General features: G+C 36.2%; 1 protein-coding gene and 1 non-coding gene across 2 annotated transcripts; one reads left to right on the top strand and one right to left on the bottom strand.

Annotated features, from left to right (window-relative positions):
- The first annotated feature begins 2,449 nt into the window (after positions 1–2,449).
- Positions 2,450–2,523, top strand: Trnas-gga (transfer RNA serine (anticodon GGA)). The gene has a single exon. It is a non-coding gene; the product is annotated as a tRNA-Ser (tRNA).
- A 5,606-nt stretch (positions 2,524–8,129) lies between these two features.
- Positions 8,130–13,551, bottom strand: LOC126973634 (putative uncharacterized protein DDB_G0290521). Its single transcript, XM_050820979.1, has 2 exons — positions 13,260–13,551; positions 8,130–9,089 (listed from the first exon to the last, which is right to left on the bottom strand). Exons 1-2 carry the CDS (start codon positions 13,296–13,298, stop codon positions 8,190–8,192), a joined length of 939 nt encoding a protein of 312 aa, XP_050676936.1. The 5' UTR covers positions 13,299–13,551; the 3' UTR covers positions 8,130–8,189.
- Between the last annotated feature and the right edge of the window lie 8,270 nt (positions 13,552–21,821).

Genomic DNA, 21,821 nt, shown 5'->3' with positions numbered 1-21,821 from the left:
GCAAGCATATTTCCAATTGTTCGCGCGCGCAATTGTGCGCATTTTGAAAAAAAAAAATCTTGTTCATTAATGTAGATTTTAGTGGGACTCGTGGTGAGCCCGAGGCCCTCTGTAGTGATGTTGCGCCGTACCCGTGCCGCCTGCAGAAAAGCATCGCGAGCCGAACGGCGCAACAGCCGCGCTCCGTTAGTACAAGGTCGCGCTCTTCGAAGGTCAAACCCAGCTTCTCTATAATTCTACATACGAGAAGTGCTGCACTCTCTCCGGGTTGATCCGGTATTCCACTTATGTCAAAATCGTTGCATACAGCTTCCTGCTCCAGATCGTTCACCTGCGCCTTCAAATTCTCGATAATTCATAATAGGCCACTCACCTCCGAGCTGAACTGCAAGTTTTGACCGGTCTGTAGGTTATTAAATTTATCTTCCAGTCATGCTAAACGTGACTCCATATTGTCTAAACGCCCACTAAAATGTTCGACGTCGCCACGAAGTACACTAAGATCTTCCTTCATACAACCAAAATCATCTTTGATACTCATCATATTAGCATTTATATTTTTCAACTCTTTCAACATATCTGTACAAGTGCCGCACGAAGAATGCGACTCCCGAGAAGTTGATATGAAATCTGATTTGACACCCCGTACCGGAATCTCTGTGTTGTCTTTGCGGGGAGTACGAGCTTTACAATCTGGGCATAGCCAACCCGCAGCAACTGTTCCTTCAGCCGGGATGTTAACACAATGTTTATGAAAGTAAGACGGGCATTTCGAGCACCTAGCGCTATCTGCTGTGTTTGCAAAGCGGCCGCAAGCATTGCACTTTTTTCCCATATTTTATAAGCGATTTGATTCTTGAAGCCATAATGACAATTAACTAGATGTCTTTTTTCTAAAGTGTTATTCAGAATTTCCTTAATACTATTTGAATTTATAGTTAACTTATCTTTATTCGTACAAATCTGTAAGACTGCTTCAACCAAGAAGTTCATAAATTTGTTAGATTTTATGAGATTGCTCAGGTGTGTGTCGATATACTTTGAGTTTAATTGGAGGAAAGCAGATTCATTGAAGAGATCTGAGTATCTAACACTACGGGATTTCACTTTATTTTTTCAGAGGACAAGTAGTAGAGATATCTATGTGATCTCCACCACAGTTGACGCATTTTGTTAAAGTTTTTGGACACGTTTTAAAATTGCGATTGTCAGAACATATGGAACAAACTTGATTATTTCTACAATATTTTTCATTATGGCCAAATTTCATACAGCGCAGACACTGTTTAATAGGGGTTACATATACATTAACCTCATGCCTCAAGTGATCAAGTGTTACATATTCAGGTAATAATGTTGAAGCAAATGTGACTGCAACAGTTTGCGTTGGAACAAAGGAGACAACACCCTGTGTGTCCTTTACTCGCCTCATGAACCTTCTCACGGCAATAACTTTTTTACTCGAAGCAATTGATGAATTTTTTTGGTTGGAATAATCAGTGGGAACAGAAGTAAGAACTCCAGCGACCTACGTTTAGAAGTCGGAATTGAAGCAACCATCTCCAACTCGCTTAGTTAGATTTTTCATATTTTTAAAATACATTTGCATTGTTAGGCAGTCCAAAATTAACACCAACTTTGAAAGCATTAACGGACCTCAGGTGCAACACATCCGATACGCAATGCCTTCTAATTCCATTTGCCAGACCCAACCTGTCCTTGTCTGATATTTTGACTTCACCCTGCTTGAGGTTGAGAAATACTATAAATTCCTTCTTATTTGAAGTTTCGTCGTACAACCTATTATAATTTGTCGCTCTATAAGGGGTATACTTCTCTTAATCCTTTCTTCTTACAATAGTCGTTCAGTCACCTCCGCGTCAGATACCGAGGATTCGGATAGGGGAACTTCGTCTTCTGGTTCTGCGTCGCTCTAACCGTTCTTCGGTACGCTTCCCCATGGCGATGGGGAAGCGCACTCAACAATTTATAAATACAAAAATCGAATACTTACAAACCAGGATAAACAATTTACAAAAATGAAAAATATATGCACAATGATCAATAATTTAAACAATTTTTTTTTGTATAAGCGCGCCTTCCTTCGTTCACTCCTTCCCCCACACTTTAAGAAACAAAAATGCACCAGTATTGCTAACTGGTTCTGTCACTTTTTTTTTTTGGAGTTTATGGCCTGGTACCTTTATGCCAAGTCTTTAGTATTTTTATTCGGTTTATTATAATTTCCCATCTGTATCTTTTATGAATTTACATAGAGGCACGTAATAGGATCTATTTTTTAACATATCACTCAGTATGTTATGTTTTTAAAGTGATAACCCTCACTTCTAGGATTAATACACAAATAAAATTTGAAAAACAAAATTTTATGAAGCCTCAACCTGAGAGTTGAACAAAGCAAACAGAATTTTATAACGAGGCGGTACTCGAACGGTTAGCTCAGTGGTTTAGAGCACCGGCATGGAACGCCGGAGGTCGTGGGTTCGAATCCCGCATCGTTCATAAAATTTTGTTTTTCAAATTTTATTTTTGTATTAATCCTAGAAGTGAGGGTTATCACTTTAAAAACATAACAAATTGTTTAGATTTACAAGAGTGACATCTCAAGTCATTTTCCTAATATGCAAATATTGGGGTTGAGCAGGTTATCAACTGTAAAGTAGATCCTGTAGATGAAGCCACAAACTGAGAGTTGAACAAAGCAAACAGAATCTTATAACGAGGCGGTACTCGAACGGTTAGCTCAGTGGTTTAGAACACCGGCACGGAACGCCGCACGGACGGGTATTAAACCCCAAAGCATGGCCATTAATCGCATTTCTCATTGTTAACAAACACAAAGGAGATGTTTTTTCTTGAGCAGGTAGATAAATTGCGCGTCAAACCACGTTATTACTACCTGCGTATAGTTGACGGTCCTAGTGTAGGGTCAATCGGAACTGCGCACTCTTTGGATACAGTTGCCTTTGCTCTCGACTACGCGCTGTGTTATCAACTTTTGCTTTTGAAATTTTAATTTTAGGAGTGTTTCTGAAGAATAATATATTATGGATCTCCAAGTACAAGGTCTGCACTGTGTTTCCTGTAATTTTTAATACATTTGATTGCTTATTGCATTCAAAATAGTGCTCTAAATTGCATGCTAAATCCAAGTTTGTTTTTTGAAATGTTTTATATTTTTAAGTGTTTTTAAATGGGTTCTACTAACGGATACAGGACGAAATATATATTTTATGATGCATTGAAGTATCTAGTTTTATCATAGCTAAAGCCAAAGGTTTCCATAGTTTTCCACAGTAACTTTAAAATAAAAATATATGGGATTACATAAAAATCAAGTTTTTTTGTTACAGTATCGGAGGCCTCGTATAGAACGTTTACGAGACAATACCTCCATGTTATCGTGAGGGAAAGCACTAAAAAGTATTTCGATGACAAATTAAATGATCTGCAGGACAAAGACTTTGACTTTGACAAAGTGTCCCCCGGCAAAATTGGGTGAATTTCGTCAAATCATCAAAAATTTCAAAATCGTGTACAAACGCCACTGGCAATCATGTAAAGGTACTGATAAGAAGTTCCGAGAAAAGCATGATGAATGGCTTAAACAAACAATTGACTTGCCTTGTGCCCCTAGTCTGTTAGCTGCATCTTCAAAGGGTCGACCAAGCAAAGAATTTGGCGAATGCAGTTGGCGAACAAAGCGTCGCAAAACAATGGCTATTAGAAAAAATGTGCCTGTAGAAGAACTTACTTTTGCGGCAGAAATGAGTAATCGCGCCGCAGGAAACTTAGATGCCGCAAAAATAATGAATGAAATTCAAAAATCACAAACCAGAGCCTCAAAATTTCGCAAAGAAGCTCAAAGAACGGCAATGACAAAAAAACATTCACCAGAAGACGCCTTAAAGATATTTACGGATGCCAATCTGACTAGAGCTCAGTATGATATAATACAAGGAGCCAACAAGGAAATTTATCCGTGTTACACGCTTTTGCAAAAAGCAAAACAAGAGATATATCCTATAAAAACTATATCTGAAACCGAGCAGAAATAAAATTGCAAGATTTAGTTGATATAACAGCTATGAGGCTTTGCAAATATTTAGATGATGTTATCGAGCTGTATTCTGACATCGAGAAAAGTAAATTATCACTTTTTTAAAAATGGGGCTGTGACGGATCTCAACAAGCACAATATAAGCAAAAGTTTCTAAATGATGGTGATAGTGATGCTAACGTTTTCATTAGTTCTCTCGTGCCCCTTAGGTTGACAAGTGGAACCAAAATTATATGGCAGAATCCTACTCCATCGTCACCCAGGTTTTGTAGACCAATCAGAATAAGATTTACTAAGGAAAACAAAGATGTAACTAACGAAGAAATCGATTACATCGAACGGCAAGCGAGCGGTCTTCAACCTACCTGTATTGGTGAGGCTGTAAAGATATCGCATACCTTGTTTCCTACTATGGTTGATGGAAAAGTATGTAATGCAGCGACGAATACGACGTCAACTTTGAGATGTTACATATGTGGCAGAACTCAAAAAACATTTAATGATCTCACGATCACAAGAACCGAAAATCCAGAGACTTTTAAGTTTGGTATCTCGCTACTGCATGCCCGTTTCAGATTCTTCGAGTTTTTGCTGCATCTATCATATAAACTTAAGGCAAACTTATGTAAAAGCCGATTAAACAAGGCGACCACACAGATATCGAAAAAGCAAAAAAGAATATTCAGAAGAGTTTCAGGAATAAAATGGGCTTACTAGTTCATATTCCGAAAGCTGGATTCGGTAACACTAATGATGGCAATACTTCTCGTCGATTTTTCAGTGATACAGAAACAGCAGCTGAAATAACTGGAATCAGCAGAGATCTTATTGTAAGGTTTCGAGTAATATTAGAGGTTTTGTCATCGGGATTCGATATAGACACAGATAAATTTGGCGCCTACACCTTCGAGACAGCAAAACTCTATGTGGACTTGTACCCCTGGCAACTGATGTCTCCTACTGTCCACAAAATATTATTACATTCACCAAGTGTGATAAAACACGCTTTGCTTCCAATAGGGCAGCATTCAGAGGAGGCATCGGAAGCCAGGAAAAAGCATTTCCGCCAATACAGGGTTTTCCCTGTTTGAAAAAGAGGAAAAGTTTTCTTTTCCAGGAAGTTTTCACGGTCGGAATGCTTGGAAGACATAGTGAATAAGCTGCTCCTTACTTCAGACCCCTACATCAGCAGCACTCGCTGGAGGAACAAAGCACAAAAGAGGAAAGCTATTTCAGATGATGCAATAGTTTTCTTAAAACCATCAACAATCGTGGAAAATGACAGCAGCAATACAGACAGTTCTTAATTTTTATCTCTTAATTAAGTTTCCATTCTGTTCTTTCAGGTTATATTGTGATTTGTAAATATATTTAAATACCTATCCCTCAGAAAAACTGTCTTTTCATTGAAACTTATTAACAAGCTTTAATACATAATTTAATAAACACAAAAGCACATTACTCATTAATTAATTTATGCACCCGTAATAAATAGTTGTAGATATATATTTAGGACATCAGTATACACAACTCATTACCTATTTATACACTAGATATGTACTCACACAACTATTGTGGCTGTTTTTTTTTATTTTTTTTTTATTTATTTAAGCAAACTTTACAGCATTTCTATTCTACAGATTAATTCTATAAACTATATACATGTATTGCCTTTAACAGAGTTTGGCAGATTAAATTATAATGAAATAATAACGCTAACAAATAAATAGTAAGTAATTATATAAAATAAAGAAGAAAAAGTCCTGAATAATGTGTGCTTGTGATACATGATTATTAAACAGATATGTATAAAGTGTGTATGAATATGTGAGAGTATTATGAGTTGTGAGTAGTGTGTAGTGTTCAGTCTAATGGGCATCGTTCTCAGCTTGGGACGTGTGCTCGATCACTGAGTTAATAAATTTATTACGGCTGATGAAAAAACTGTCAATATCTTTAAATTTTTTTTCGTATAAATTTACTATACTGTGCAAAACAGAATGTCTGCCATAGTTAGTACGCGGTTGGCCAACGTCGAAAAGACGTCTACTCCGTGTATGTGCTGTACTGGCCCATACTCCGATCCGTCCGGTCAGAAGCGAACAATATATTGCAGAGTTAGCCACATCAAATAATAATTTCATGTCTGCTACTTTTCTTCTTCTTTATTTTTACTACGTTTTACAAACACTTCATTTTGGCTCTTTGGTTAGGAACATTATTTATCATATTTTGATAGTTTTCCATATTATCCCATTTTTTTTTGTAATTTTATAACACAGTAAGAGATTTTATATCGAATAGGTGAATAAAACATTTTTGGCCATGTTTTGAGGTCAAATAACTCACTGTGCGCCGGAGTTCATGGTTCGAATCCCGCATCGTTCATAAAATTTTGTTTTTCAAATTTTATTTGTATATCACTCAGTGTTAACCGCTCAAGAGATAAGTTTAAGGGTACAAAATTCAAGTGGTGTTGATGTAACTCCCTAAACTGAGCGAAATCGACTGCATGAGTACGGCCCATAGGCCGTATTTTGATAGTGCTCTACAAAGTGTTTGCAATAAAATTAATAACAAAGAAATGAGTATTGTTTTTACAGTCCTTCCAATTTGAATCCTCCATTTAATTAAACTGTGTTTAATTAAGTCCAATCCAGAGCCAATGATATTTGCAGGTGATTTCAATGCTCATCACATGTTGTGGGGATGTGTTGATACATTGCCTCGAGGTAAAGATGTTTTAGAAGTTATAGATGAGAATAGTCTTGTTATTCTGAATAATAGTCAAGCTACCACAATAGGATCTCCATCTTGGCGTCCTGATGCTCTTGACTTGACTTTGGGAACTCCATCATTGGCTCTTTTATGTGACTGGTCAGTTATTGATAGTCCTCCGGACAGTAGTTATCATCTCCATGTACGAGTAATAATAAAAATGGCAGTAAGTAGTGATAGTAGTAGTTTGCAAACACATTCTGTAATAATCTACATTTGCCCACTCACCCAAATTAAAATCAGGTGAATTGGAATATTTACAGTAACTTAGTTGTTTCTTATTTGGATGATGTTAAATTTGACACTTTGTCTTCAATAGATGCTTTTAATTCCTTTTGTAATATTTTACTTTCTGCTACCAAGCAGTCAATCCCTAGCTGTCAGTTTTCAAAAAGTTCTAATTGTAATAATGTCACTAGTTCTTATTCACGAAAATCTTTCAAATATCCTTGGTTGCCTTGGTGGAATCAGAAGTGTACAGAAGCAGTTTTAAATGCTAAAAATTGTTACATTAATTTTAAAAACAACTCCACTGATGAAAATTATGTCGAGTTTAATGGGTCCGCGAGACAATCAAGTGCACTTGACAAGTCTACGTGCTTGACGATTTCACTTGACGCGACTTAAAGGTGCCGTCAAGTCCACATGCCGCAGTCGTTCACCGCGCTGCGCTCAGGAAAGTGGTCGTCGCAAAAATTAATAATGGTTTCCAACGCAGACAAGGCATTCCTTGCTATTACTTTAGCGGTATCTATCACAGAAAAAGAGAAAAGAAAGAGGCGATGGTGTAAGGAATGGTATAAAATGAGATATCGATTCACGCATGAACATTTGCAAAGAACTCTTCAAGCAACTGAGCCCGACGATTATAAAAATTTTCTACGAATAGGCAAGGATTCTTTTGAAACATTGTTGGAGTTAATTCGACCCAATATTGAAAAGCAAGATACCAATATGCGACAAGCTATTCCTGCCAGCCAAAGGCTCTCTATAACTCTAAGGTACTTGGTCACTGGTATGGACTTGGAAGATTTAAAGTTTACGTGTGCTGTCGCTCCTCGTACTTTGGATTTAATAATACAGGAGACGTGTGAGGCTATAATTCAAAAGTTAAAAGAAAATATTCGGGTATGTACCTATTATGATATTAATTTGTTTTCATTTATCTTAACCAAAATAATCTTAACAAATATATTACTTAATGTGATGGTGAAATATGAGACAGACAAAACAGAAAACTTTTTATTGGTTTTTTTTATTTTATCTTGTATGGCTCGGTTGTGCAATCGATTCATACCCAAAAAGTTCTCAGTTTGGTCTATAGAAGTTACTAAAAAGAATAGAATTGTTGTAAGAACTTAGCCGCAGTCTGTGATTCTTCTTCTTCAGTAGTTGGTTCTCGTATATGAAGTACGGGCTGTTCATCAGATAGACTTGGCGCTTGCATAGGTTGAGATGGCACAATTATAAGTGATTTAGCAGTACCATGCACCGGTGTCTTGCCGACTTGTGAGTGTGACTGATGTGGTGCGGGTGATTGGTATGTCAAAGTTGAGTGGTGCCCACTTGGGGATGGTGACTGGTATGTCATAGTTGAATGGTGTAAATTTGGTGATGGCACAGTTGATGGTGACTGGTATGTGGTAGTTGAGTGGAGTGCATTTGGTGATGGCACAGGTGATGGTGACTGATGTGGTGCGGGTGACTGGTGTGTCAAAGTTGAGTGGTGCCCACTTGGTGATGGTGATTGGTATGTCATAATTGAGTGGTGTAAATTTGGTGATGGCACAGGTGATGGTGACTGATGTGGTGCGGGTGACTGGTGTGTCAAAGTTGAGTGGTGCCCACTTGGTGATGGTGACTGGTATGTCGTAGTTGAGTGGTATATATTTGGTGATGGCACCGGTGATGGTGACTGATGTGATGCGGGTGACTGGTATGAGTATGTGTATGTGGGTGAGCTAGCAGGCAAGATGTGAATTCCGTTTCTTGACAGTGATCCCATTTCGTCTTCGAACAAAATGTCATTTATTATTTTCTTCGCATAGCGTCTTTGATCTGGTGATAAACGTTTGAGTTTAAGAGCCCAGCCCTTCGCAATTATATCCGATTCAGAGTCATCAGGTTTTTTGAAATAATGCGATGCTAGATCTATCAGGTCTTGCTGTGATGTGTTTTTGCTTTTCTTTGGTTTTGGCATCTCTTTTTGATAATTGGATAACCCGGAAGCCTGTAAAAAAATAAACCAATGTTTGTACTATTCACAGGTACCGAGAACGACCGAGGACTGACAAAAAATTGGCCAAAAAGTTCGAGAGACGATGGAACTTTCCCAACTGTATAGGTGCTGTTGATGGCAAGCACATCGAAATAGAAAAACCTTCAAATTCTGGATCTTACTATTTTAACTATAAAAAGACATTTAGTATTGTTCTTATGGCTATTGTAAACGCCAATTATCTTTGTAAACTCAATATTTATGATGGTTGATGTTGGTGCAAATGGGCGGATGTCAGATGGTGGAACTTTGAAAAATACAAAGTTTTGGCAATTGTTTTCTGAAAGTGAAAACAAACTTAATATTCCGGAGCCATGTGAGTTACTAGAAAGCGATAAAAAGTTTCCGTTTGTACTGGTAGGTGATGAAGCTTTCCAACTGACTCCAAACTTCATGAAGCCAAACAACAAAGCCGTCTTGACAGACGAAAGACGGATTTTCAACTATAGATTGTCAAGAGCCAGGAGAGTGGTTGAAAATGCTTTTGGCATCCTGTCTTGGCGATTCAAAATATTTAAAAAAGACATTGGACTGTAACCCGATAAAACGCGAAAAGTTGTTTTGGCTGCCTGTCACTTACACAACTATTTGTGTGAAAAAAAATAAAAACAAATATATTCAACCAGGAGATTTTGACATAGAAGAACCAAATACCACAGCCACAAGAGGTGCGTGGAGACAAGGACGCCAATTGTTAAATATAGAGCGAGTACGAGGAAACTCGGCAAATGAGGCAAAAAGTGTGAGAGATGACTTTTGCGAGTACTTTGCGACATTTGACAAGGGAGGACAACTCTTGCAATATCATACAAAATAGGCAACATTCACCAAATATAAATGTTACTGCTATAGATAATCATAATATAAAGCTCATAAATATTGTTCACCAGAATATACAAGGTATCTCAAGTAAGGAATTAGAAATTGAACTGTTTTTGAGCTGCTGTAATATAGATATATTATGTATTACAGAACATTGGCGTAAGAGTCATCAGCTCCAGTTTAGTTTTAGAGAACATAAAGTAGTCAGTTCGTTTTGTAGAAGTAGGGCAATACATGGAGGTTCCCTAATTATTATTAATAATAGATTAAAATGTAAAAATAGAAGAGATATTGTTAATCTCTCTATAGAACAACTAATTGAGATAGCTTGTATAGAACTAGAGCAATTTATTATTGTAAGTGTATACCGCCCCCCCACTGCATCATATGAACAATTCCAACATAGAATGGAGGAGGTACTATCAAAATTTAGCAAAACTAGCAAGTCAATTATAGTGTGTGGAGATTTTAATATAAACTTGCTTGAACCTTCGGCCAATTGTACTAGCCTTAAAAATTTATTTCAAAGTTTTAATTTGTTCAATGTATTTTGGGAACCTACTAGAATCACTTCTACAACAGCAACCTGTTTAGATAATATTTTTACAGATGTTACTATTACTACTAAACTCATAATTAATAATCTTCAGTCCGACCATAGTGGGCAACTTATAAAAGTAAATACAAGATTGGACAATGTCAGACCAAAAAAGGTGACGATTATACCAGTTACGGGTAGCCGTCTTGAGAGGTTTAGAAATAATTTGGTAAATACGATACCATTTTTACACTGTGGTGAAACTGCTAATTTTCACTATAACTTAGTCTTCAATTCCTTCTGTGAGGAATTTGACAGGATTTTTACTCCAGTAACGGTGACAGTAAACAACAAACATAGTTTTAATGATTGGGCAACAATGGGTATCCACAAAAGTCGTAAACGCTTATATGACCTTTATTATGAGAAACATTACAATAATAGTGAAGAATTTAAAATATATGTAAAAAAATACTCCAAGCTTTTTAAAATAGTTTGTCATGAAGCGAAAACACGTTTCATTGCAGATAAAATTAAAAACAGTAATAATAAAGTAAAAGCGACTTGGAGTGTAATTAACAATGAAACTGGTAGATCGAATTGCCGTAACACCTCTATCTGTTTAAATATTAATAATCGCGTTATAAATTCGGAAATAGAAATTGCAAATGAATTTGATAAATACTTCTCCGAAATCCCGATTGTCACGACCAAATACCTTAACGCTTCGCCAAAAGCAGCATATGATATGCTTAAATTACACGTACCAGTATCTTCTACTGACTTGAAATTTAAGTATGTTACAGGTAGCGATATAATAAAAATCTTCAAATTAATTAACCTAAAAAATACAAAAGACCTATGGGGCCATTCGACTAATATTGTTAAATACATACTTGACATTATAGCACCTGAATTAGCAATAATATTTAATGAATGCATAGATGAGGGTGTGTTCCCTGACCTCATGAAATACAGCAAAGTTATACCTTTGTTTAAATCGGGCAGTTCTTTTGACCCTGCTAATTTCAGACCTATTTCAGTGCTGCCTGTTTTTAGTAAAATTTTTGAAAAACTTTTGCTTCAACAGCTACAAATGCATTTTTGTAAATTAATGAACAAAAATCAGGTTGGTTTCACTAGGGGTTTATCAACAATTAATGCGGGTACTAGACTCATTGAGCACATCTTTGACGCCTGGGAAGAGTCACAGGATGCATTGGGCATTTTTTGTGATTTGTCAAAAGCATTTGACTGCGTCCACCATGAAACTTTACTCCTAAAACTAAAGCATTATGGAGTGAAAAATAGAGCCCTAAATCTGTTAAAATCATATTTAAGCGAAAGAGTTCAGATAGTCGATGTAAATGGCAAACGGTCTTCGGGTAAACCTGTGCGAATAGGTGTTCCACAGGGTTCTATTCTCGGTCCTTTCTTGTTTGCTGATGATACTTCACTTATTTTTAAAGTGAAGCGACGTGCGGATATTGATGACGAGGTAAGCAATGCACTCTCAAAGATAGTGCGTTGGTTTGAGACGAATAATCTGCACTTAAACAGTAAAAAAACAAAGTGTTTACGGTTCATTACACCAAACACAGCGGAGGTACAAACCAACGTACTTATAAATGACCAGAGATTGGAACTTGTGGACACTACGGTCTTCCTGGGTATCACGTTAGATAAAAAGCTTCAGTGGGGTCCACATATTACCCATCTAGCAGATAGACTCAGCTCTGCGGCATATGCAGTTAGAAAGATTAGAGAGTACACGAATGTTGCGACCGCTAGATTAGTGTACTTTAGTTATTTTCACAGCATCATGACGTACGGTATATTACTATGGGGTCATGCTGCTGACATTGATATAGTGTTTGCTCTGCAAAAGAGAGCTGTTCGTGCTATATATCAGCTTGGTTATAGACAGTCTCTCAAAGAAAAATTTAAAGAAATAAATATTATGACTGTTTATTGTCAGTACATTTATGAAAATTTAATATATGTTCACAAAAATCGTCACCTTTTTGCTCTTAATAGTGATTTTCATTATTATAACACTAGAAATAAGGGATTGCTTGTAACTAATTCTAGTAGGCTTCATAAGATACATAATAGCTTTAAGGGTAAATGTATACACTTCTACAATAAAGTCCCAGCCACTGTTCAGGCATTGTCTATAAATAAATTTAAATGTTATTACTCCACTGCTGAATATCTAAATGATCGGACAGCCTGGGACTAGATTGTGATTATTTTATAGCAACTGTACAATATTGTATATTTTTATTGAAAAGAGCGCAAAAAAAAAGAATGCTGGGAGAGTTTCTTGCGCCGCTTCTTCTCTCTCAGAGCGCCATTTGTTTCCGAAGCGGTAGTAGTATCTAGTAGTATAAGAAATGACATCAAAAAGAATTCTAAAGGAATCAATTTTGAGAAAATAAATGCCTTTTATGCCTTTTACTTTAATGGCAACGGTTCAGTCCCTTGGCAAAATAATTGCCTAATTTAGTTATTTAAAAACATAGTTAAAAGTAAAATATATTTACCAATAAATAAAAACAATTTCTCTTAGATAAAAGCTACTACACATAAAAAAGCGCTCTTCATCCTCTCCTCTATAAAACTAACTTGCTGTGCCCGACAGGGTCCATGATTGTTTCTATTTTATTTTACCCACCAGCCTTGTATACGTTATGGAATGCAATAAAGTTATTGAGTATAAAATGTACCTATCTTTGTATTGTAAATAAAAAATGTTTTACCTCACTGTTTAAACTGCTTTCAGTATCACTTATACACATTTGGTCTGACAGAAATAACAGATCATTGTAATAGAAGAGTGACGGTTTTGGTACATCATCGGGAGACGCGCCAGACCGTTGTGCTTGTTCAATCTTTTTTCTTTCTTTGTTAAAGTTGGTTGTTAAAGCATTAATTTTTTTCTTCAATAAATCATCGGTGTAGGCAGGTTTATATACTCGAAGTGCTTTGTTTTTATCCGCATACTCCTTACTTTTAATTTTCTACAATGCAGGATAATCTCTGTAGAGAGATATTAATAATACGACAAAATCACGCTCGGTAATTAGATCGGCACTTGCCGCCAAAGCCACGTCTCGGTCCGGTTCGTCGTCCGCCATCTTCGATGTTCCGGCCGCAAATGAATAAAACTTGTCAAGTCGCGTCAAGTCGCATCAAGCGCAAGGTGGTTCAAGTGCCGTCAATCAAATTTTTTGTCAAGTATGGTCCAGTCCGTAGATACTTGACGGGACTTGTCAAGTCAACGCTGTAAACGATCAATATTCACTTCAAGCACGTAGACTTGTCAAGTGCACTTGATCGTCTCGCGGACCCATAAGAGATTGCGGGCTTTAAAAAACTTATCTTAAAAAGTGAAAGAAGAAATAGCTGGATAGGGTTGTGCAATTCATTTAATCGCTGTACTTCTTTGTCTTCAATTTGGAAATACATGTGCAAATTTAACAAAACTTACATTCCTGACAGTGTGTTGAATGATAGTTGGATTCCAGATTTTCTACAAAAGCACTCTTCTGACTTTGTGTCAAATGAGTTAACAAATTATGTAAATGTGGTTAATGATAATAATAAATATTTGATAGAGCCTTTTTCTTTACATGAACGAAAATCCGCTTTATTTACTAGAAGAGATACATCTTTCGGTCGTGATACCATTCCATTATGATACATTGCCACAGTCTGAACATCTTTTTAAATATTCTTAATCGCCTATGGAAGGAGAACACTATTCCTGCAGAATGGAAAACAGACTGTTTAATCTCAGTTTCAAAGCCAACAAAAATAAATTGTTACCTGAGTCTTATATACCTATAGCTCTCAAGTCTTCTGTTGGGAAGATATTTGAGCAGCTTCTAAAACAACATCTCGAGATCTTTATAGAACAAAATTGTCATTTGCCTAATAATCAGTTTGGTTTTCGCAAAGGTCGGTCTTCTCGGGAGAGTATATCGCATTTACAGCTTGATGCGCATTAATGTTTAGCACGTAATCAGTATCTTTTGTCTATTTTTTGACGTCTCTGGTGCCTTCAATAATGTAAATATTGCCGTGCTTTGTGACGAGTTATCAATGTTAGGTAATAATAAATACCAGGTAAAATAATCCTTTTTGACTGACAGAAAAGTATATGTAAAATATAATAAACATTTGTATGGACTACGATTTTCTTCTCTAGGTGTTTGTCAGGGGGGAATATTGTCTCCTTTAATTTTAATTATGCACATAAGACGATTAAACCTTATTTTGGGGCCAAATATAGTAAACCTACAGTATGCAGATGATTTAGTCGTCTATGTATCGGGAGTTGATCTGATTAATTTAGCCGCTACTATTAATGAAGTACTTGTAAATTTATATTTATATCTTTTCGTATCTTAATTTAAATGTAAATCCAACCAAATCAAAAGTCTTTGTGATTGGTCGTAAGCGCATCATATTGCCTCCCATTTTATACAATGGCATTCCACTGCCTATTTCATGTGATATAAAATTTCTAGGTGTAACATTAGAGATACATAGATAGAATAGATAGTGTTATAAATAAAGCTTATAATGTATTAAAATCTTTGTGTGCAACTTCGTGGGGAGCGGACCCTAAAATTTTGTTAATTTTGTATAAATCGCTTAATCGTAGTCATTTTGAATATGGCTTTCATTGTTTCGCCGCAGACAGCAAAATTGTTAACAGTCTGGATAAAATTCAAAATAAATGTATGCGTACAATATTGGGAGCACTTAAAACTAGCCCAATAGCTGCTATGCAAATCGAGGCCAAACTTCCTCCTTTGTGTATTAGATTCAGTTATCTTAAAGAAAGATTTATTTTAAAGCTATATCTTGCCGACGAACAATCTTCTTAAGAATCTTATTGTTTATCAATCGTCTTCATTTCAGAGACAGTTGTTTATCTTGCAAGATTTTTCTTCCTTTTTTCAATTTTTCCAAGATTTAAATATTCACCGGAATAACGATATACTTCCCTGCCATGCAGGTTATTTTCAATGTAAATATTCTGCAATTAATGTTGTAATAGATCCGAATTTAACTTCAAAAGAGGAGGTTCATGTATTATTGTCAGAATGGTCTAATTGTAAATTTGTTTATACGGATGGCGCAAAAAACAATAATAGTGTTTCTTTTGCAATCTACCATCCTGAAATTAGGAAGGGTATTGGCTTAAAGATTAATAAATATGCCAGTATTTTTACTGCTGAAGCCCTCGCTATTCTTTTTGCTTTAAAACATATTAAGAAACAAAATCAACTCAATAAGAAGTGGGTAATAGTTAGTGCTAGTATGAGTGTGTTAAAAAGTTTGTCAAACAACAAAATGAGTGCTAACATCAATTACCTCATTTTTGCTATAAAGGAATTGTGGTTCGAACTATGTTTAATCGATATTTAAGTGGATTTCGTTTGGGTTCCGTCCCATATAGGAGAAGCAGGAAACGAAAGCGCTGATTTTCTAGCTAGAACTGTCGTTAATATATCCGATCTATCCCTATATCCTGATTGCAAGGATCTAGACATTGAACAACCATATACAGATATAATAAGTAATCTAAAACAGCGTATGACTGTTCTTTGGGAAAGATATTGGTATAATTGTACAGGAGTTGAAAATAAGGCTCATTCGTATACTTTTTAAGATAATCCCGCTAATAGCACACCCTGGTTTTGTAGGTTTAAAAACTACGCTCACAGAAAGTTCTATACTACAATTACACGAATTGGTTACTACCGATTGAATTTTCACCTTCATCGCAAAAACATTGTCTCCTCTCCTTTTTGTGACCATTGTAATAAGCAATAAGATCAGTCTTTGGATCACATCTGTTTTGATTGTTCGTCCTTTGGCATACAGCGCCTTGTGCTCATGGATAAGCTTACTGGAAATGTATGGTGCACCCAATATAATCCCGCTCAGTAACAGATCTATTAAAGGACACATCAACTTATATGTCCTTGTATAAATTTGTATGTAGTACTGTAAATACGTTGGAAATTTGTATACAATTATGTAAATACGTGTTAATAGCATAGCACAATTCGCGAACTGAACAGATAATGTAAATAGGTAGGTATTATTCTATAAAGTTATGCAAATCACACTGGATTTGACTTAAAGAAAAGGGGGAAATTATTAGAGACTATATAACAGAATTTGGACTAACTAAAAGAAAAATATGGAAAATATTCTTTAGAGAATTATACATTATCGGAAATTGTAAAATAACTGTTGACTTTAAGACTGGATTGGATTTGATGTAAGAAACTACTATAAATATTCGCTATCGAATATACATAATTGGAAAAGGATAATGGAAATGATTTCGGATGAAATGAGAAACCTTGATTGGACTTTTTTAATGGGGCAATGGTCTAAAATAATGTCTTGAGTCAGTGGGCAGAGTGCCTAGTGTTGGAGGGAAGGTGGGTCGCTTTATCGGGAATCAAAATATTGTACTCCGTGACCTGCGAAGTGGTTGAATAGACGCGAGCCATTGGGATTTTCTAGACTGAAATTCCAGTGTCCATGTCGGGCGTTAAAATCTCCGGAACAGATGACGGTGTTACCGAGAGAGAGAGCTTTTGCAATGGCGGTCGGAATCCTTTTGTCTTGCCTGGAGCAATTGAAGTTAAGTATTGTGATGGGTGTTTGTCCGCAGTGTGACTCTAATCTAATTGCAATTATATCGCATTGTTATACCGAAAGGAAAATCTCCCTTTTTAAAAAGAAAAGTTTATTTCACGCAATTACAATTATCAATGAAACAGTAGAAAAGATACAGTGAATATAGAAATGGTAGATAACACGTTTGTTAGGATAGAAGACTAGTCTAAGAATAGCAACGTCACCTTGGGCGCGGTTGGCTATGAGTCCGTCATGTCAGTAAAAAGTGTAACCGAAAATTGAAAAGAGTCGTGTGGGTACGAGGTCTGTTTCTTGTATGAGTGTATTAGTCAATGTTACGTATACCTAGGAAATGTATGAGTTATTTTTTCCTACTACATTACCGTTAATGTTAAGCGATGCTACCCGAAGAGGAAGAGTAGCGTCAGTCAGTGGAGAGGACTCTCTTCATCCATAGGTGCTCAGGAAATGTAGAGCGATGATGATTTGCTCCTCGTAGCGCATGCATGCGGCGGTTGCAGCTGTCCTGCACTTTGGCTGAGTTTAATTATCGAAACCCATAAACGATATCCATTGTAATTATATCCTACTTTTTTTGTTTCTCTAGATTTTTCATCAAATTTACCTCTGGTAGGAAGTAAAATTGTCTGACTTTTTGATCCAAACCATTAAAATTCTTAATGAGGGCAGTCTATTTCATTGATAAGCCGAGGACTTTTAATTATATAATTTATATTCAGTTCCTTGTACTTTGTGTAATCATTTAAAAAATCAAAATTAATCGAATCTTTAAAATTGTAGATAATTCATCCATAAAGCATAATTTACACGGAGCCAGTAATGCTGGCGCCAGTCTGCAGACAAGCCAGCGTTGGCCTGGCCCTTGTTGTTTAGACGAGGCCATACATTTACGGATATTTTCTTCGGGTGTGCACACGTTTTAAAAAAATGATACACGGCAAAGGCTGTTGAAAAAGAAATGTTTAAAAAACATCTCTGCAGTATTAAGAGAAGAGTTGATTGTTATATTAGAAAACAAGGGAGCGAAACGACTTTGGATAAGAAAATGGTTAAGCGATAGACCTGTAACTGGAGCTTCTGCCTTGTTGCTGAAACAACTAAAATTAGAAGATCCTTCTGAGTACAGGTTAGCGTTGCGGGTTTCTGCTGAAAACTTTGATGAGTTGCTTTCGCTTATACAGAGTTCGATTCAGCGCCAAGACACTCTGATGAGAGATGCATTACCAGCGAAAATAAAATTAGAAGTAACTTTATCGTTCTTAGCAACAGGAATGAGTGACGAAGCTTGAGTCATTTTTACCGTGTTTCTAAACCATCTATATCACAATTCATACCAGAAGTTTGTCGAACAATTTATGAAGTATTAAAACAGTATATTAAAGTAAGTGTTTATTTATTTACTTAAAATTGAAATAATAAGGCACACATTACAAAATACAACAAACATGACGTTATTGAATGCTTGTTGAATGGCATCACTGTTGTCTACACTTTCATCATAACTGACATAATTATATGGAGTTTCTGGGGATAAGACATCAGTGGTATACTGGGAACACGAAGAAGAGCATGTCGATGGACTGGGATCTGGAGGAGGACAGATTGTAGGTGTTGCCAGAGAGTATTGGGGTACTGTGTAGCTCAGAAGAACTTGTGTAGAATTCCAATTAGTAGGTAGCGTATTTTGCAATTGCTGAACCGATCGTTGCATTTGATACGCATTCTTGGCTCGTATATCTGTGAGCATGCATTGAGTCAATATACTCTGTATCTTTTCCTTAGCAATGACTGCCTGTTCCTCTGTCAATTTTTTCATTTGTGCCGAGACGCTTTTTCCAAATAGATCTAGATCTGTTTCTTCGTATTGTGTGTTATCGTTAATTTCCCTTAAGTCATTTATCATGTTCGATATTTGTGATAACTTGCCCCGCTTAGGTTTTGTGGGTGGGGTAAATCGTGGTGTCTCTTCTGCAGACTCATTTTCTAACCCATTTTCAGAGCGTGGAACCAACGATGGTCTTGGTTCAATGCTATTCGATGACTGATTCATTACTATTTGAGGTATTCATGTTGTCCTGTAATTATACAAAACAAATTAATGTAATTGTAATGTTATAGATTTTTTTTGATGACTAAAAATGGTATTAAATAGGCCGCTTTCATTACTACCCTTTTTTACAGGTATTAAACGCAGAAGAATGGAAAAACATCGAAAGTGGATTTAAAACACGATGGAATTTCCCCTTATGTTATGGTTGTATAGACGGAAAACATGTAACAATTAAAGCTCCTCCTAAAAGTGGAAGTTTATACTTTAATTATAAAAAAACAAGCAGCGTCGTATTGTTAGCTATTGCTGATCACGAATACTGTTTTTCGTACATAGATGTCGGCGCGTGTGGTAGCGCATCTGATGGAGGAGTTTCTAAAAACTGTTCTATATACCAAGACCTGGAAAACAACTTATTACCTGACAACGGAGTCATCGTGGGAGATGCGGCATTTCCACTAAAGACTTATTTAATGAAGCCGTATCTAGGTGTAAACCTCAGTACAGAAGAAAAAGTTTTTAACTACAGGTTATCTCGGGCAAGACGCATAATCGAAAATGTATTTGGAATCTTAGTAGATTCCGGGTATTAGAAAAGCCAATATTAACTAACTTGGAAACAGTAGATGCAATTGTTTGTGCTTGTTGTGCCCATCATTGGCTTAATTGGCTACGAAAGAAATCACAGTCATACATCACCGCTACTTGTGTTGATAGGGAAGATGAACAGGGAAATATTCTGCCCGGTTCATGGAGGAGCCAAATACATGCCCTACAGAGTATTGGCAATCAAGGTAGCAATCATTCAGCAGAAATAGCAAGAGAGAAAAGAGAAGTTTTAAAAAATATGTTTAATAACGAAGGAAGAGTTCCTTGGCAATTAAATAGCATACATTAAAAATCCACTTTGAAAATCTACATTGAAACGGACAACGGACAAATACCTACACGAGCTTCTTTTGTTGTAGTACCTATGCGTGTGTCTAAGTGGCTTTATAATTTTCCTTAAATGTAATATTCGTTTAAAATAAATAATAATGTGATTTTACTTACTATGGTTTTTCTCCTAATAGAAACCGGCTTTACAAACGAATCATATTCATCAAACCATTTTGCTTTTGGCTTATAAACGCTTCCCGCAGCCCCAGATCTTGTAGATTTTTCGATTTTGTCGAGTTCCAAGTAGTACGTATTTCGAATACTTTTGATTTAACTTCATCGATAGTCAGTGCTTCTATATTCATTCCTACACGAAGTTGTTCTAGTGCCGAAGCGCGCATTTCTTTATTTTTATATGCATCGCAACTCTTATCCCACAAGCATTCGTGCTCTCTATAAAGTTGTACGAATTTTAAAGTATCCTCTTCATTGAATTTTTTCGGCATTTTGTCGCAGAAATTCCAAACAAAACAACAAAGTACACACACCGTACGGACGTTCGCCAGTGACTGGCGAGATGCGTCTACACGTGTCCGCAATGCTGGCGCGGGGGTCGAGGGGTATGCGGGCGGAGGTCACTGGCTAGAAAAATAGACTGTTTACACAAGGTCAATACCAAGCCAACACTGGCTGCCAGTCTTATTGGCAGCCAGTGTTGGCTCCGTGTAAACTATGCTTTAACCCTTTTTATATGTATTATTTGCTAAATAATCGAATAAATATAATAAATTGATAAATGAGGCAGAAAATTCCATACAGACAACAAATTTTTTACTGGCATAATTTGTGATTCTAAAAATCATTGTATTCTTTAAATTGATTAAAAGTGTGCATAGATGTTCGGTCATTAGTCATAAGTAGTGATTTACATTTGTCACACTTATTTTTATGTGATTGTGATTCACAATTTTCTTCCAATATTTCCTTATGAATATTATCACTATTTATTGTCCATACTGAAGATGATGTTGAAGCTACTTCAGTATGTTGAATGTGTTGTAATAGCATTTTATTATTAATAATGACATCATTACTGTCAAGCTCACAATTATTTCCACTACCAATATGAGATAGGTTACTCAAAACAAATGTGTTTAAGACTTGCGACAAGGGCTGCAGTTCGAGCCACAATTTCTTGAAATGCACAACTTTTGACCTGTGAGGTCTACTTGTGCTCGAAAATACTTCCTGCGGTCGACTGCAAGGTAGAATTTAGAAGAGAGAAATAAAACATTTCTGTAATAAGTTTGTATGTATTTATTTATTGCATATTACATACTTACTTCGAATTTTTCATTGCGTTTTACGCTTTTGAGTGGATGTTTGACACTGCATATTTTCCACAAGTTTATCATATTGGGAAGTGTACGAAGTAACTTCGATGCGCAAACAGGAAGTTAAGTGAGCGTCTGTTAAGCGGGAACGATTTTTGGCTTTTATTGCATTCATAGTTGAAAACGTTGATTCGCAAAGATAGGTAGAACCAAAAAATGAAGTCAAATATAAAGCCACCTTTCTTAGGCATGGAAACTTTTCTTTGCAAATCACTTTCCAAAATTCTGTACTACCAGATGCTCTAACTTTCAGAAATATATCGCGTCTCATTTTTATTATTTCTTCTTCGACCACAAGAGATTCAGTA

The sequence above is a fragment of the Leptidea sinapis genome, chromosome 29 (genome assembly GCF_905404315.1).
Source record: "Leptidea sinapis chromosome 29, ilLepSina1.1, whole genome shotgun sequence".
Lineage (NCBI taxonomy): Eukaryota > Metazoa > Arthropoda > Insecta > Lepidoptera > Pieridae > Leptidea > Leptidea sinapis.
This window is presented reverse-complemented; position numbering and strand designations above follow the sequence as displayed.